The sequence below is a fragment of the Sinohyriopsis cumingii genome, unplaced genomic scaffold (genome assembly GCF_028554795.1).
Source record: "Sinohyriopsis cumingii isolate HCF-2022 unplaced genomic scaffold, ASM2855479v2 utg000160l, whole genome shotgun sequence".
NCBI classification, from domain to species: domain Eukaryota; kingdom Metazoa; phylum Mollusca; class Bivalvia; order Unionida; family Unionidae; genus Sinohyriopsis; species Sinohyriopsis cumingii.
In genome coordinates, this window is record NW_028315873.1 from 3,017,586 (window position 1) to 3,035,999 (window position 18,414).

The following is an 18,414-nucleotide window of genomic DNA, read 5'->3' on the forward strand; positions in this document are numbered from 1 at the left end:
CTTCACGTACGCGCGATGTTCGGTCATCATCTAGGTAAGATCCATTTTATGTTTTAGGGGATGTTTTCCTTCACGTTCGCGCTTTTCGTATAAGAACCCACAGTATTCGTCGTTCAAACCATTCTGCAAAGAATACAAAGAAGATGGCGTCAAACCAAATGGACAAATTACAAACCTTGCAAGACGTTTTAGACAACTTAGGAATAATGGAACAGATGCTATTAAGACTGGTTGAAGACCATTATTCCTATAGTCCCCATCGTGTAAAGATGGAAATTAACAATTTAAGGAAAGCAAAGGACAAGATTAGTGGTGTAATGAAAGAGATCAAGGAGGAGAAGGAGGATGAAGAGGAAAAGATAAGAATAAGAACATGGAACGAAAAAATTGAAAAAGAAGAGGAAAATGAGAAGAGGAAGAAAGAAGAAGAGGAGGAAGAGAAGAAAGAAGAGAAGGAGAAAAAAAAGAAGAGAAAGAGTGTTGGAGATAAAATAAGAAGTTGGTGGAGGAAAAGAAGAAATTAGAAGCAGAAGAAGAAGAAGAAAACCCAAAGGCCCTTTTCAGGGCCAGCCATATTTCTCGAAAAGAGATAGTCTTTTGAATTGCCTACCCCTTTTTTAAATTTAAATTTAAATTTAAATTTTAAAAAAAACTTTTTTAAAAAAAATCCCATGTTAAATTCCCCTTGTACGTATAGTATCCCACAATTTATTCCCATGTTAAATTCCCTTGTACGTAAAGTGTCCCACGATTTATTCCCATGTTAATTCCCCTTGTACGTAAAGTGTCCCACGATTTTTCTCCATGTTAAATTTCCATTGTACGTAAAGTGTCCCAAGGGTGTTTTTAATGCTAATTCCCATTGTACGTAAAGTGTCCCCCTTCACTACTAACCTGTTCTGGTGACACGGCCTGTTCATGCTTCTTCGTAACAGTATCGTGATTTTCACACGAAGAAAATCCGGGAGTTTTCGCCAAGTCATGTAGAACTGAGTTCCAAACGACCTAGAACTTGTTTCTGAACTCTTTGCAGCGATGCGCGATCTTGAATGGTAGAATTACGTGACTCTCTAGAGCATGATGTTTGTTGTCTTCCCAAATAGGCAGAACAACCAGTAATGGCCTCAAAAAAGGAACTTATCCAGAGCGGCAAAGGCCAATCCTCTGTCTTTTCTATATGTGTCGACACTTTCAACCCCATCGGGAAAACTCTGGAGTCTCGACTTAATTCGTTATCTACTCGGCGCATTTCTGGGCAGTACGTGTAGGGTTTTGAAAAGTGCCGCCTAACGACCAGCAAACACGACATACAAGGGGTTGTGGAAGCTTGCAGGTCATGGCCAGCGTCTTCCACCAGACAGCCAATCTTTGGAAATGCGCTGGACTGACGCCGAGGTTTTGGTAACAGGTCTAAGGGTTTTATCGTGAGCAACGCAAAACCAACATCAACGTAAAGTACAAAGCGATATTATTAACGCTGTTCTGCACAAATCACGTGTCCGGTTTGTCAACAAAGATGTCAAAGCCTTTCAACAGGTTTAGACCAACCAACAAGTCTGTCCAAGTGGAGCCTCCAGCATCAAAGGCCAACAACAATGGCAACCCCCATCCGAGCATTGTTTGAGAGGTTTTTTTTATCAAGGTTGCCTACACCATCTTCGAATCCTTTTGTCTTGCTGCGTATGTGCGTGTTGATGGAATAACAATAGACATGTCTGTAATACCTGCGATGAGCCAGAGGACGTATCCGCAAGATGAACAATGTTGGCAGCGTTCAATTTAGCAATTCAGCAATTTCGTCTCCCGCAACTGCTTGTTGAACAATTTCTTCCTTCATGAAGGCATAACGCTCTCCGGAATTTGATGCGTTCTGCTTGGCGACATTGTGAACATCGAGCATGACGACCGTGAGAGTTGGACCGAAAAGCGCTATCAGCAGGTCATGAGTTCTTCTTTTTCTATATATATATATATATATATATATATATATATATATATATATATATATATATATATATATATATATATATATATATATATATATTCTACATGAAGCCATCTTTCATTTTTTGAGATGCCCAAGAACGAGTTCATGCAGACAACATGAGGTTGCGCGTATCCCTATTGATGTCAAATCCCCTTTACTTAAATGCTTAGTAGAATAGAAGGAACTGTGTGTGGCTTCACTCTCACGCAATAAATCACCATCGACGACGAATAGGATAAATAGAAGGTTGAAAGACTTACAGAAGCAATCTAACCAAGGAAGTGCTGATCCAACCAAAAAAACAAATCGATACACATGCTTCAATGTCACAGGTTGTAGCTCAAGCAGCACAACCAATCCAGTACGTAAGCTATGGAGAGGCTCTGGGTCTGAGATGTACTTAACGCCCCTTTGCGGCCTCGCCAGGTTTGAGTCGGCCGTAAGCGTGTTGTCGAATCTCAAGCCTTATGCCTGGCTCTCAGTAGTTGTTTCGCGGTAAATTCATTTCAACTGGATTCTTACTTCAGGGCAGCCCCGGAAACGTTTAAAGGCTAGCAGCGATGTCTCTGCATTGCTTCTGAGCACATACAATTCTAGTATAGACGCGCACAACCACGGTGAACCGTTTGACCTAGCATACAACGTAAATTCCGCGCTTTCCCATTAGCGTGCCACTCATCGCCGCATTCAACAGTCCCTTGCTTGCAACGCAGAGAATAGGACGGTGCAACTCTTTAATATGTCTAGAAGACAACGGGAATCACTGGGTTTCAGTAATATACGCAAGCTGCTACATCGCTGGGTCTTGCCGCCTGACGGCATCCATGCATTCTGTAACGGCAACTCAGGCTGTGTCAATACTCAGCAGCTGATGAATCTTCTGACGTGCTGGATAAATTGTACCGTGCTCTACACAGATGCACCCGACAAAGACGACCAAAAATGACACGACATTCTGCGACGAATCAACAGAGTTGCAGTTTTCTAACAGGTCAATATACTGGCAGAGACGACAGGGGAAAAACCTAGTGAGGAAACACTTGCCGCCATTAAAGATCCAGATACGTTTATCTACAGTATGACGATTTTATACTAGAGGGTCACCCTACACGTCTGTTTAGCACATGAAACGCCGATATACCAAAGGCAATTCGCGACAACGCAACTATATTGGTCCTCTTTCGATTGGCTGACGTATCTGGGCGGAAGTACTTTCACACAACGTTTTGTATCATCGATATATACTGGCACTAGTTTCGTCGCATCGTTAAATAGGCGACCTTCAAAAGTCATGTCTTCTTAAAATCCCAACTTAAACTGTTCATCATTCTGGTTGTCCAGTTTTGCAGACAGATTATTTATGGAACAACAGCGTAAGTTATGAATCTGCCTGCAAAATTGAATAAAAAAAACCACACAAATCTAATGGCAAGCAGTTTATGTTGATATTATATGAAACCTGGGTTAAAAATGTGTTCATATATTATTCAAGAACCCAAGAAGCAAACATTCCAAGAATGCGTGTTTCTATTTGTATTTCTCCTAGAAAGCCTTGTTGATGTTTGACCTAAGAAAGAAAGAAACATATTGGGTATTAATACAAGTTGAAGGAAGCTTAAGTATTCAGTTCAGAATCTTTCTCTGTTGAAAGTACAAGATTTTATGTAATATTAATTATTTTTGTAGACATTATATGGTGTTAAAGAAGAGCAATAAATCAGAAACCTTCCTTCCAATGACGCAAATAGGGAGTTCATTTTACTCGCGCATATACCTATAAAAGTCACAAACTAGTGAACACTTTATTTTAAAGACGTGACCTTCATGAATGAAATAATTTCATAGCAAATGTAATTTGTTTTTGTTAAGTACATGCAGATAAATATATTCTAAAAGTTGTAAGTCAATTAAAATTCTGTGGTGTACAATATATGAACCATGAGAGAGAGAGAGAGAGAGAGATGTACTCACCTTTGTTTCAAACTGTGGTGATTTTCTAAATGTTATGTATACGAGCCACACATTTTTTTCCTCCGGCTCTCATGTTTTTGCTTTTTTTGAAAAGGAGTTCTTTGAAGTGATCTAGACCAACATATAAATAACACAAGATTCTTTATCAGATAGCTCTACTGTTCTTTCTAATTTATTATCGTGAAAGGAATGCTAACTGTGACCCACCATGACTATGTAGTCCGTCGTTGTCAAGCAATTCTTGATCAAAGTAAGAAAAATGTGTACTTGTCATGGAGTAAAAAATATTTTGACCAGTACTCGAGAAAAAATGTTGACCCCATTTTTGTGGTCCACGTGGAGTCAAATTTTGTAGTGTTTCTCGAAATATCCGGTAAGGATGCTACGTTGGTTACCCGCTTAAGGATGCCCCGTTGGCTACCCGCTGATCCTAATGTCCCTTGTACCCCACTCGAGCAAAAAATAAACTGGTGGCCAGCACACGATAAAGATATACACTTCCTAAATCTTACCTGATCCAAGGATATTTTTTTTCAAGCTACGGAATTGTTATTTTATTTCCTTCAAGTTAGCATGCCCACTCAGAAAACTGAATTACCATTTGTTGGCAAGAAAATGCGATAATTAGCGCAGTCCCTAAATGCCATGACCTTTTCAAATTATGAGGGTTTTATCAAATATAATTACAGAATCAATAATTATGATATGATAACTGCAAGCTTGTCGTAAAATAATGTATTTTGGTCTAACCAAAACAATGTACATTAAGTGAAGGATACGTTATGGTCCGTTCTATTGTTGTTCTATGGTTTAACGCCATTTTTCAGCACAAGATAGGCTATACATGGCGGCCAGTATAACTTGTGGAGGAAGAACCCTGGAAAACCCAGGGAAGAACCACTGACCCACGAGAAACTACTGACAGGCTTTCCCACGTACCCACGCTAGCCGATCCTTGGACTCGAACCCACGCAGACAGAGGTGAGATGGCAGTGATCCGGAACGGTGAGCGCTTTAGACCACTCGGCCACTCGGGGCCCCCGTTATGGTCCGTCTTAAGCTAATACAAATGAAATGAAGGATACGTTATGGTCTATCTTAAGCTAATACAAAGGAAATGAAGGATACGTTATGGTCCGTCTTAAGCTAATACAAGGGAAATGAAGGATACGTTATGGTCCGTCTTAAGCTAATACAAAGGAAATGAAGGATACGTTATGGTCCGTCTTAAGCTAATACAAAGGAAATGAAGGATACGTTATGGTCCTTGGTCCGTCTTAAGCTAATACAAAGGAAATGAAGGATACATTATGGTCCGTCTTAAGTTAATACAAGGGAAATGAAGGATACGTTATGGTTCGTCTTAATGAAATGAAGGATACGTTATGGTCCGTCTTAAACTAATACAAAGGAAAGGAAGGATACGTTATGGTCCGCCTTAAGCTAATACAAAGGAAAGGAAGGATACGTTATGGTCCGTCTTAAGCTAATACAAAGGAAATGAAGGATACGTTTTGGTCCGTCTTAAGCTAATACAAGGGAAATTAAGGATACGTTTTGGCCCGTCTTAAGCTAATACAAGGGAAATGAAGGATACGTCATGGTCCGTCTTAAGCTAATGCATAGGAAATGAAGGATACGTTATGGTCCGTCTTAAGTTAATACAAAGGAAATGAAGGATACGTTATGGTACGTCTTAAGCTAATACAAGGGAATTGAAGGATACGTTATGGTCCGTCTAAAGCTAATATAAGGGAATTGAAGGATACGTTATGGTCCGTCTTAAGCTAATACAAGGGAATTGAAGAATACGTTATGGTCCTTGGTCCGTCTTAAGCTAATACAAAGGAAATGAAGGATACGTCATGGTCCGTCTTCAGCTAATACAAGGGAAATGAAGGATACGTCAATTTCCGTCTTAAGCTAATACAAGGGAAATGAAGGATACGTCATGGTCCGTCTTAAGGTAATACAAATGAAATGAATGATACGTTATGGTCCGTTTTAAGCTAATAGAAAGGAAATGAAGGATACGTTATGGTCCGTCTTAAGCTAGTACAAAGGAAAGGAACCATACGTTATGGTCCGTCTTAAGCTAGTACAAATGAAATGAATGATACGTTATGTTCCGTCTTAAGCTAATACAAAGGAAATGAAGGATACTTTATGGTCCGTCTTAAGCTAATACAAAGGAAATGAAGGATACGTTATGGTCCTTGGTCCGTCTTAAGCTAATACAAAGGAAATGAAGGATACGTTATGGTCCGTCTTAAGCTAATACAAAGGAAAGGAAGGTAGAGATAGCACAAGTTCAGCAAATATATAAGAACTGATGGTCGACAAACATACAAGTTCAGAAAAATATATTGAAAATGAACGTACACATACGATAAAGTTAATATTTGAAAATTGTATCGAGGTTGATCAACTGCTGAAAGGACTAAGTGTTTATGCTCTATGAAGGACGGCAAAAATTGACTTTTTTTTTTAAGGACTGTACACAAATATAATGGCCCTTCTTGGATATCTAAAATCTTGTAAACATGTCTGTATTGATATTTATTACCCTATTAAGATAGCTTTATTGAGGAATTTACGTGTTGAAGATCAATTGATCTTTATTTATATCCCACAATTCACGCTTTTCAAACCACAATAATAAATAGTAGGGATTATTCTGACAAGTTAAATAAGATTGCAGTTCTTCCTCTTTGATACTAAGGTTGGCGCACTCAAAGCCTTGATAAAACATAGCGGGACATGATAAAAAATGGCGGGACAGGATACAAATGGCGTTAGAGGGTCCTTATATGCCCAACGACTATGATTCTTTCTCTGTACGCAACTCCTGTTTCCAGGAATGTCCCAGTATTGGACGTAGTATTTATACAATGTCAGGCCATTGGTTTAGTCTTGCTGGATGTGTTGGGGGAAAAAATAGACGGAAAAGGTAAATCGACACATAAAAAATGTTTAATCTTGATACGGCTCTGGATGTAGAAAAGAAATAGAGAAATATAAAGTAAACAAAAAAGCATATTAAAAATATAATGGCGTAATTCGTAGTGTTCGCACATTCATGACACCGTTTGGAGCTTTAAAACCTCTTTTAAACTCCAAGGAAAGAAAAGGCTTCCTGAATCTGACCAAAAGACCGCGGACCCACTGCCTCAAAAAGTAAAAAAGAAAAATGTATTCCCTTGATAAACGATGAGTGATGCAAAAAAGGTGGAACAATCAGAAAATTGTGTTATATTCATGTCCAATAACTAATGTTTAGTGACATTGTCTGGGAAATAAAGAAAGAAAGAAAGAAAGAAAGGAAGTAAGTAAGGAAGGAAGGACGGAAGAAAGCGGTATAATGATAATGTGAATGCCATAGGCAAAGAACGAACAAAAAAAAGAGTAAAATATCGAAAGGGGATATTGATTATTTAACTTTGAAATTACTAAGCAAAAACATAAGAATAGAATATATTTAAAAAAATACATTTTGGATTTCAATGTACTCATTCTCAACTTTCCTGCTTAAATCACGAGTATTGCCAGAACAATAGAGTGTGAAGAGTGATGTCCCTTGTTTAGCGCGGCGTCATAACTGCGGGAGCTTTAGAACAGGCCTGAAGACGTGCGTCAGTCGTTACACTTACACTGAATATCTTGTTATATCCAGATCATCTCTATTTCCATTGTTTAAATTTCATACTTATTCCATCTGAAGATATGATGCGATGCAAAAATGCGGCAATCATCAATACATATATCAAATCCTAGATAACAAGTATAAAGATTGATCTCCGCTCCCTATGCCCATTACAATATGAATGGGAATCCTAAGGGAGCACATTAAACTATAACATTGTCCTCTTCCTTTTAAAGATCTTGGTTGAGGAAATAAATGTTTATGTTCCTCGGTCTATCATTACGGTCATTATTCCATTCATCTGCCCCTCCCCACGTCCCTTTTTTAAAGTATACAGACCCCCTAAACCCGACCCCAACAAACACAAACCCATCCCATCACGCCCTGCCCCCAACCCCCGAACAAAGCAAAAATAAAAACAAACAAACAAACAAAATAAAAAAAAAGAAAAAAATCGCCAAATATTGTTTTTGAAAATTGAGTCAGTTACCAGACTATTTGCCCAGAAGTGTCATGGATGTATTGTTTTATTGGATGTGATGGAAACAAGTTATTTGCATTAAATATTAAATTCCAGGGTGTGACTGAAAAACCATTTTCTGATATCTTTTTTATAGAACCAGATACACTTAATGTAACAAGTGACCAGGCAAATGCCCTATGGTACTGGACACAAGTATCAATATAGTGGTCACGTGCAAACATTTTGCTATCCTGATTTTGTAATATGTTGCTATGGAAATATATTGCAAATAAGACAACAATGATTGTTGCTTTTATAATTCAAGAAATAAAAATGCAGTCTGTTTGAAAAACTAAATTGGCAGACATGAAACTAGTGGCCTTAAGTGATTTTTGCTATAAAGAATTTTATATTTTTATTGTGTGTTACATTGTAACTTTTCAGGAGCATAAATAAGAACAATGTTAAATTTGTAGAGTTTTAAATGCCGTTTCAAGACTTGTATTAAGCAATTTCAATGTCTTTCAATCAATTGATGTTCTTCGCTTTTCTTTCTATTTAGATTACGTAAAACAAATCTACTAAATGTATGCATTGAACTTTGAATTTAGCCTTTAGTCCACAGTTAAATTTTCTTTTTATTATGCTTGTACATGGTATACTTCATACGATGAAGGAATTCAGCTAATTAAGTCATTGTTAGTTCTCTTCATTTATTTCATCATCTAATTAAGTTATTTTGAGTTTCTTCATTTAAATTTTCATTTCATTTATTCATTGTCAGTTTTCTATTTAGTTCGTCATCTAATTTAGTCATTTTGACTTCTTTTCATTTAGTTTGTTAACCTAATTTAGTTATTATCATTTCTTTCTACTCATCAACAGATTTAGTCATTATCAGTTTTGTCCATTTAGTTCATCTAATTGAGTCATTATCAGTTATTTTCATTTAGTTCCTCATCTTTAGTCATCAGTTTTTTTATTCAGCTAATATTCACACTTCCTTGGATACACGGTATAAAAATATATTCTTGGTTTCAATATATATATATATATTATATATATATATATATATATATATATATATATATATATATATAATCTTTTTTCCCCCAGTGAAAACAATTGTTCCAAAAATTAATGATAAAGGTATTTTTTAATGGTAGATACCAATGGATTTTTAAGGTAGATACCAATGGATTTTTATGGTAGATACCAATAGATTTTTATGGTAGATACCAATGGATTTGTATGGTAGATACCAATGGATTTTATGGTTGATAACAATGAATTTTCTTATGGCAGATAGCAGTGGATGTTTTGAATGGTATGTGACAATGGATTTTTAATGGTAGATAACAATGGATATATTTTTTGCAAATAACAATGGATTTTTTGTGTTAGACAGCAATGGATTAGAAGATGAAAAAGATTTACAAGGCCTAAAATTTCTTCAACTTTTTCAGTCAAAGTTAATTTTGCAGAGCTATTAGTATATTCAGTCAAATTAAAATATTGAATATTTCATTGAAGTACAAATGAAGATGGTCATTTATACAAAATGAATCCAATGTCGAGAAAAATTATCCCTTCCCCCCACATTAGAAAACATTTAGGATCTGCTTCAGAAGAAGTTGTAGTAAAGCAGCCACAGCTAAAAATTTGATGTATACTAAATAGATTTTGAACATTTATACATTAAAGTAAAATTTTCCAGTTGTTAAATGTTAAATGAATATATCAAATTTTGGATTAAGCTTATTTTTATTTCTCACTGAATTTTTGATTTCAGGATGCAGTAAAAGACAGAATAAGAAGTAGCCTACCTTTGAACTGTCTACTCTGAAGTTTTGACTCGGTGATCTGTGTGCATTTTTATTCTGGGCAACAGAAATTCCTAGTTAGTGCTAGATTTTTCCTGTGGTGCAGCTAAGGATGGGCATAGTTATCTCCCTTCATTCCACCAGGAGGTATTGTGATACAAATATTTTCTGTTTTTTCTTTATCTTTTATTTCTGAAACAGATCAATGAGAACTAATACACATATCAGAAATGAAAACTAATACACATATCAGAAATGAAAACTAATAACATATCAGAAATGAAAACTAATACACATATCAGAAATGAAAACTGATACACATATCAAAAATGAAAACTGATACACATACGAGAAATGAAAGCTAATACACATATCAGAAATGAAAGCTAATACACATACCTGGAGGAATTTGTTTTGTTCTTAGAGTGTATCAGTTATGAAATCAGTTGGATTATTAATTTCAGTGATTTGCCTGATGAAATCCTCCAGTTTAGATTTAATTGGTTTTGAATACAAAATTCACCAGTTTAAACAGGGGTATATTAACAGCCCTAAAACCTAAGCTCTGTACGCTTTTTGTATAATATGGATCTTTTGTTTTATGTTGTCTTAATAATGTAAAAGAAGAAAGAAAAAAAAATCACTTTTTCCAATTTTGTATTCTCATGACAGACAGAATGACACAATATAGATTATGACAATCATTGCAACAGGACTTCATAATCGTACATGAATACATTGCATAATATGATGTGATTTCATACTGTTACATCATTGTGAACCTACAGCGATATCATGTTATTTAGCAATAAGTTGAACACGTAGTCAGGAGCATTCAGTGGAAAATTTAGTGGCTGATCCAGTACGATCCATTTGCTTAGGAAGTCATGAGCTTTGTATATAATAACTAGTACACCTTTTAGATTGTCTCAGTGATCAAGTATTTTTTGTTTACATTGTTATTTTAAGCAGATTTGCTGTTATCAGTAAATCTACTTGAATTTGTTGCAATTATTTTTTATCTGTTTTTTCATAAAAGTTTAGTTTTAACATGATCAGTATAAAGGGATGTCATTTCAGTATAAAGGGATGTCATTTCAGGATAAAGGGATGTCATTTTGGTATAAAGGGATGTCATTTCATTGTAAAGGGATGTCATTTCAGTTTAAAGGGATGTCATTTCAGTATAAAGGGATGTCATTTCAGTATAAAAGGATGTCATTTCAGTATAAAGGGATGTCATTTCAGTATAAAAGGATGTCATTTCAATATAAAGGGATGTCATTTCAGATCTTTCTACTCATCTGGATTGTAAGGATGAAGCTGAGAGAGCCCGTTATGCTGGATGTTTTCATGTCCGGAAGCAGTGGTCACACAAGTCCTGTCCCCCACAATTCTAGTCCCATCTCCACGTCATCCTCCACCCTTCTTGATGAACAGGTCATTGAAGAGGTCGCACGACTCTCTGAAGAAAAGAGTAGAATCATCAAAGGTAGGAAGGGCTGGTTTTGTGGGTTTAGCACCATTTTTATTGTTGTTGTTGTAGTAGTTGGTTTATTGCCATTTTTGTTGTTGTTATTGTAGTAGTTGGTTTATTGCCATTTTTATTGTTGTTGTTGTAGTAGTTGGTTTAAAGCCATTTTTCAGCACATGATAGACTATAAGTGGTAGTCAGTATATTTGTGGAGAAAGAACCTGTCAAATCCCGAGGAAGAACCACTGACCATCAGGAAGCTACTTACAGGCTTTCACATGTTCCTCATGTTTGCTGAGTGGAAAAGGCAGGTAGACCATAATTCTAGCCCTAGCAGAATTTCCTGAATTATTCTCCAGCCCCTACAGACCCCCCCCCCATTCCCCCCCCCACAAATTGAAACCTATTATGACACACTGCATAAAAAATGTAAAATTAATGTATTTATTCATCTTACATTTAAATAACATCATCCATCCATCAATGGATTAAAAATATCTCCATTTGAAGTATATACAGTATCATGCTCAGTACTTGGCTTTAGAGACAACAAAATTATTATGAAGTTTGGATTTAATATTCTTGCATATCAATGACATTGTTTTACATGGCACATGAATATGCATTATCAGATGGATTTATTGAAGCAATTGATGGCCTGCTTTTGGACAAGGCAGAGAAACATATCTGTATTAATGTATCAGTGATGAATTTCATGTGGCAGTTGATTCCCTGTTGTTGGATTTCTTGTAGCAATTGATGGCCTGCTCTTGGACAAGGCAGAGAAACATATCTGTATTAATGTATCAGTGATGAATTTCATGTGGCAGTTGATTCCCTGTTGTTGGATTTCTTGTAGCAATTGATGGCCTGCTCTTGGGCAAGGCAGAGAAACATATCTGTATTAATGTATCAGTGATGAATTTCATGTGGCAGTTGATTCCCTGTTGTTGGATTTCTTGTAGCAATTGATGGCCTGCTCTTGGACAAGGCAGAGAAACATATCTGTATTAATGTATCAGTGATGAATTTCATGTGGCAGTTGATTCCCTGTTGTTGGATTTCTTGTAGCAATTGATGGCCTGCTCTTGGACAAGGCAGAGAAACATATCTGTATTAATGTATCAGTGATGAATTTCATGTGGCAGTTGATTCCCTGTTGTTGGATTTCTTGTAGCAATTGATGGCCTGCTCTTGGACAAGGCAGAGAAACATATCTGTATTAATGTATCAGTGATGAATTTCATGTGGCAGTTGATTCCCTGTTGTTGGATTTCTTGTAGCAATTGATGGTCTGCTCTTGGACAAGGCAGAGAAACATATCTGTATTAATGTATCAGTGATGAATTTCATGTGGCAGTTGATTCCCTGTTGTTGGATTTCTTGTAGCAATTGATGGCCTGCTCTTGGACAAGGCAGAGAAACATATCTGTATTAATGTATCAGTGATGAATTTCATGTGGCAGTTGATTCCCTGTTGTTGGATTTCTTGTAGCAATTGATGGCCTGCTCTTGGACAAGGCAGAGAAACTTATCTGTATCAATGTATCAGTGATGAATTTCATGTGGCAGTTGATTCCCTGTTGTTGGATTTCTTGTAGCAATTGATGGCCTACTCTTGGACAAGGCAGAGAAACATATCTATATTAATGTATCAGTGATGAATTTCATGTGGCAGTTGATTCCCTGTTGTTGGATTTCTTGTAGCAATTGATGGCCTGCTCTTGGACAAGGCAGAGAAACACATCTGTATTAATGTATCAGTGATGAATTTCATGTGGCAGTTGATTCCCTGTTTTTGGATTTCTTGTAGCAATTGATGGCCTGCTCTTGGACAAGGCAGAGAAACATATCTGTATTAATGTATCAGTGATGAATTTCATGTGGCAGTTGATTCCCTGTTGTTGGATTTCTTGTAGCAATTGATGGCCTGCTCTTTGACAAGGCAGAGAAACATATCTGTATTAATGTATCAGTGATGAATTTCATGTGGCAGTTGATTCCCTGTTGTTGTACAAAACTGATGCACATGACTATGGACGTATTGATGTATAGTTATTCAATTTCATGTGGCAGTTGATTCCTATTGTTTTCTTCTATTGATCCTTTTTCATAGTAGAGAAAGATGATGTGTTATTTAGCCCTTGTACATCTTGTCTACTCAGCACAATAAAAGTAACAATAAATGCAAATATTTTCAACTTGTCTGCTCCACAGTAATCAATGCATATTCATATTTGCAAGTCAGTTGTAATATGGCTCAGAAAGTGTAATTTTACATACTGTGTATTTATCTCCCAATCTGAGTCTGTAATTTTATGCATTTTTCTGCCAGACAGTATCTGTACAATTTACAGACTTATCTGCCAGACACCTAGTTTTTTATTGCTCAGAAACAACATATTATGCAGAATGATTTGCTAAAGTTGTAATATTTTAATGTCTCTTGAAAGTTTATTCTTGCTAGACAGTCCCATACATTGTTTGACATCAGGTGATGGGAGAGTGTGATACCCTGTGAAACATTAGGGTAAGACAGCATCCTGGGTCAGTCACATCGGCTGATGGGAGAGTGTGATACCCTGTGAAATGTCAGGCTAAGCCAGCATACTAAATCAGTGACTTCACCAGGGAAGCTTTAAATGGTATCTAAAAGTTTTAGGGTTTTGTTTTCATACTAGTCATGGCTAGTATTGGGATATGTATCATAAAATGTATCATATCAAGACATGTTGTGATATATATTGTATAGGGACATATTTATTATGTGTATCATGTCAGGACATGTGACTTGTATCATATTGGGACATATGTTCCATGACATGTATCATATCAGGACATGTGACTTGTATCATACTGAAACCTTTTTATTATTTGTATCATATCAAGACATGTGAGTCATGATACTTATCATCAGGATGCATGTATCATGGTGTGTATCATATTGGATTGTACCAATGTATTGTGATATGTATCATATCAGAACATAAGCATCTTGATATGTATTACATTACATCATAGGCAATCCCTGGAAGTTTGCTCAGAGTTTTAGAGTTGAGGAAGTGAAGAAGAGACTTTTATCATCATTACCCAGCTAAAAGTTTTTGGTACCCATTGAAAATAAGACTGGCTGATTTTTACTGTCAAAGTTGTCTATAGAAAATGAGTTTGCTTCATTAAATAAATTATTGATTTATAAGAAAGAGCTTTTGTGGTTTCATTCAGTATTTACTGCTGGCACCAATACCACTACCACTTTAGAACTAGTGTTACTGCTGTTGTTACTAATACTTACAGTACTAGTGAGTATATTACCACTTTAACAACAACATTGAAGGGGAAATCAATGTTGAACTCAATTTTTGATAATGAAGCATCCTTGATGAATTGGTAGCTAATTATTTTATTCATGCAATTGAAACAAGTAAAAATGATAAATTATGGTGATGCATATATGACGAATACTAACGAGATAGCACTTCCATTTTATATCCTTCTCTTTAGGGGTGGGGGTATATACTAATTGCTGCTGTGTCTGTCCTTTCTATAGTGTGGGGGTATATATTGATTGCTGTGTCTGTCCTTTCTATTGGGGTGGGGGTATATATTGATTGCTCTGTCTATCCTTTCTACAGGGGTGGAGGTATATATTGATTGCTGTGTCTATCCTTTCTACATGTGTGGAGGTATATATTGATTGCTGTGTCTATCCTTTCTATTGGGGTGGGGGTAGATATTGATTACTGTGTCTATCCTTTCAATATGGATGGAGGTATATATTGATTGCTGTGTCTATCCTTTCTATAGGGTGGGGGTGGGGGTATATATTTATACTTGTGTCCATCACTCTGGAACTTGTAGTCATGCTATGTTTCATGGATTGCCATGATACTCTGTAAATATAATGGTCTTGTCCTGAATATGTGCACTGACAAATCTCGTAACTGGGTAATATTTGTTAGAATTATTGCCCTTTTTGTCTGATAGATTAATGCTGTGCATGACATGATGTTGCTAGCATAATTAATTAATCCAGCAGTTTTCAATGAACTGGTATAAAACTTGATAGATATCATGCTCATCTACTGATGTTGTGTATCACTGACATAGCACTGCTGCAAGTTTTGTAAGAGTTATTGCCCTTTTTCTTTTAGACTAATGCAGTGCATTGTACAATCTTGTTAGTGCATTTAGTCCTAAAGTTTATGAAGAATTGCAATGGAACTTGATAAATATTTTGCTCAAATGAAGATATTCATGTAAACAAATTATTTTTATTCTGATTCTTGATGTAATTGCCATTTGTGATTTGTAATTTGATTTAGTATATGCCACAATCATGTCTGTGTGACTAGTTACACAAGTTTTGATGGATTGCTATAAAACTGGGTAATCTTTGGTTAAAGCCTTAAGATGTACATAACTACATCTCACTCATACAGTATTGGTAGAGTTATTGCCCTTTTTTGTTTTGTACTCTAATGTAATGTATCACATAATACGATTAGTGCAGATGGTTCTTTAAATATATTATGGTCATAAACTGGAGATGCACATGTTGACAAATCTTGGTGCTGCCATTATTTCTGTAAGAGTTATCACCCTTTTTTTATACAGCAGGATAAATTTTGTGACTGCAAATTTGCTAGCAGTAATTAGTGGTTTATGTGACATTTGTCACATATTATTTAAGATATGCCTTCAGGGAAATAATTGTACTCACACTATTTTCAAAAGCACTGTTCTGTTGTTTTCAATATCAACTTTTATCCTACATGAGGTGGGGTAAAATGCAGGCTGCTCATCATTCTGTTAGTTAAAGGTGGAATGAATCAGAATTGGGAAAGATTTCTTTCTTACAAATGTGTCTGCTCTAAACTTTAATTTCTCACTTGGTTGTTTAGTCTTGAATTTATTTGAAATTGCATTTGGATGCAGAATAAAACTAGGTTGCATAGTTGTTACATTGCAGTCATGCTTAGGTGTGTACAGGACACATATGGGGTCATTTGGTTCATCCAGTTTGATGGTCAAATGGTTATATTTTCAGACACCTATCTTGAACATAGCCTAGTCTGTCTTGACAAAAATTATAAACTCAGAATGTCTTGACCATATTCCACAAACAAGAGTCTGACTTATCCATTTGAGAGAATTATGATAAGGTATATGTATTAGGGATTTTGCATATTTGCCATCCTATTGGCAGTGTATGGGGAAGGGGTAGGGTCGATACTCAAAAAGTGCATTTTGAGGTCACACAGAGGGGTCATTGCACTTGACCAAACAAAGAGCAGTAAGTATGTAAATCATATATACCACGAAAATATGGTGGAAATTTAAATTTTAGTAAAAGAGAAAACATAAGTGTTCTTTCAAGAATTTAATTCTTACAAATAAAAAACAGTTGGTAGACTTAGAAATGTCAGTATCATTACCACATGCATACACACTCACATAATCGCAACCACACATGCATTAAATAACACAATGTACCAAGTTTGTCTCTTTAAAATCCATTGGATAGTTTTAATTACATGCAGCCTTTGCTACTTTCAATAGTTCAGCTGGAGGTATGAAGTAAAGCAAGTGTCATGTGTCTTTATCTTTTTACTCAACGTAGACTGGATGGTACTGTTATTCAAACTTCCCCAAAGATCCTGTTGAATTTTTCTCATCATGTAAAATATTTATTTTGCATCTGGATTGATGTAAGTAGTGTCCAACATTCATATCTGAAAAATGATCTGCAACTGTATTGATATAAGGAGTGTCCAACATTCAGGTCAGGAAAATGATCTGTGACTGGTTTGATGTAAAGTACTGTCCAACATTCAGATCTGAAAAATGATCTGTCACTTGACTAATGTAATGGACTCTCCAACATTCAGGTCTGAAAAATGATATGATGTCTGTTGTAACCTGCAAGGTGCTGTTATGTCAATGGTTTCTTGTTGAATCATAGAAATATTTATTCCAGTTTTGAATTCAGTATAACTTCCAATAAATATTTTTATCCAAGAATTTTTTAGGAGCACTTATGTATTATAAGACTAACTAGATGCCTGGATGGGGGTCAAGAGTTCAACTTTCCAGAAGGAATAGAAGATTTTTAAATGATAATCATCATGTCATCCAGGTAGAGCCTTGACTTAACTTATAAATTCTTACTCTGAGAAAGAATTTTAAAAAATAATAAAAAGTTGTTTGCCAAAACTGTCAGTGGTTCAGAATCAAGGTCAGAAACTAGACAAAGTGTTTCTATTATTAGGTGTTTACCAATAACAGTCAGGTCAAACAGAATTGAACTTAATTCTGAAAAAAAATCAAGTCCAGTAAACAATATTACATTACAATAACATGTAATGAAATAAAAAAAAATTTAAACTGTCAAATAAATAATTAAATTAAATATATATAACAATACTCAGCAACAAAACTTGGAAAAGTACTTCAGATTTTGTGACATGATTTGTGACATGTCTTGTAAAATGATTTGTGACAAGATCTTGTGACATGATTTGTGGCTGATTATTTAAAACACATGAGTTACTTTAGGGATTGAGTTCAGCATGTATGTGTTGTATTTATGCTGGGTGTGAGCAAGAGCTCCATTTCTATTTTTGGTTATGGCAGGGAGGTGATTACATATATTTTAAAAATTTTTAAATACAGTGATGCAGATTTGAGTGACCTCAGCTATGAATGACCACAAGTCATGACAGGATTCATAGTGCATTAATAAATTTTGATACAAATGCACAGGTGACCACCTGCTACATACAATGAACAGTCATGATGTGTGGGCAAAAACTTGGAATGGCTATATTGTACAGTGAGCTATACATACATACAAACTGCTGGTATTTATTTGGAATGACCACATTTTACAGTCAGCTATACATATATACGTACTGCTGGCATTTATTTGGAATGACCACATTGTACAGTCAGCTATACATATATACGTACTGCTGGCATTTATTTGGAATGACCATATTGTACTGTCAGCTATACATACATACATACATACATACATACATACATACATAC

The 18,414-nt window shown here is 35.7% G+C and overlaps 1 protein-coding gene across 9 annotated transcripts in view; it reads left to right on the top strand.

Annotated features, from left to right (window-relative positions):
* LOC149774642 (cytosolic carboxypeptidase 3-like) overlaps window positions 1-18,414 on the top strand; it is a 365,035-nt gene that overhangs the window by 92,774 nt on the left and 253,847 nt on the right. For all 9 annotated transcript variants that reach the window (XM_089944927.1, XM_089944928.1, XM_089944935.1 and 6 more), the window contains exons 2-3: window positions 9,857-10,034; window positions 11,178-11,379. In XM_089944927.1, coding sequence (XP_089801053.1) covers window positions 11,205-11,379 — 175 coding nt within the window. In that variant the 5' untranslated portion in view covers window positions 9,857-10,034; window positions 11,178-11,204. The remainder of the gene's footprint in view (window positions 1-9,856; window positions 10,035-11,177; window positions 11,380-18,414) is intronic.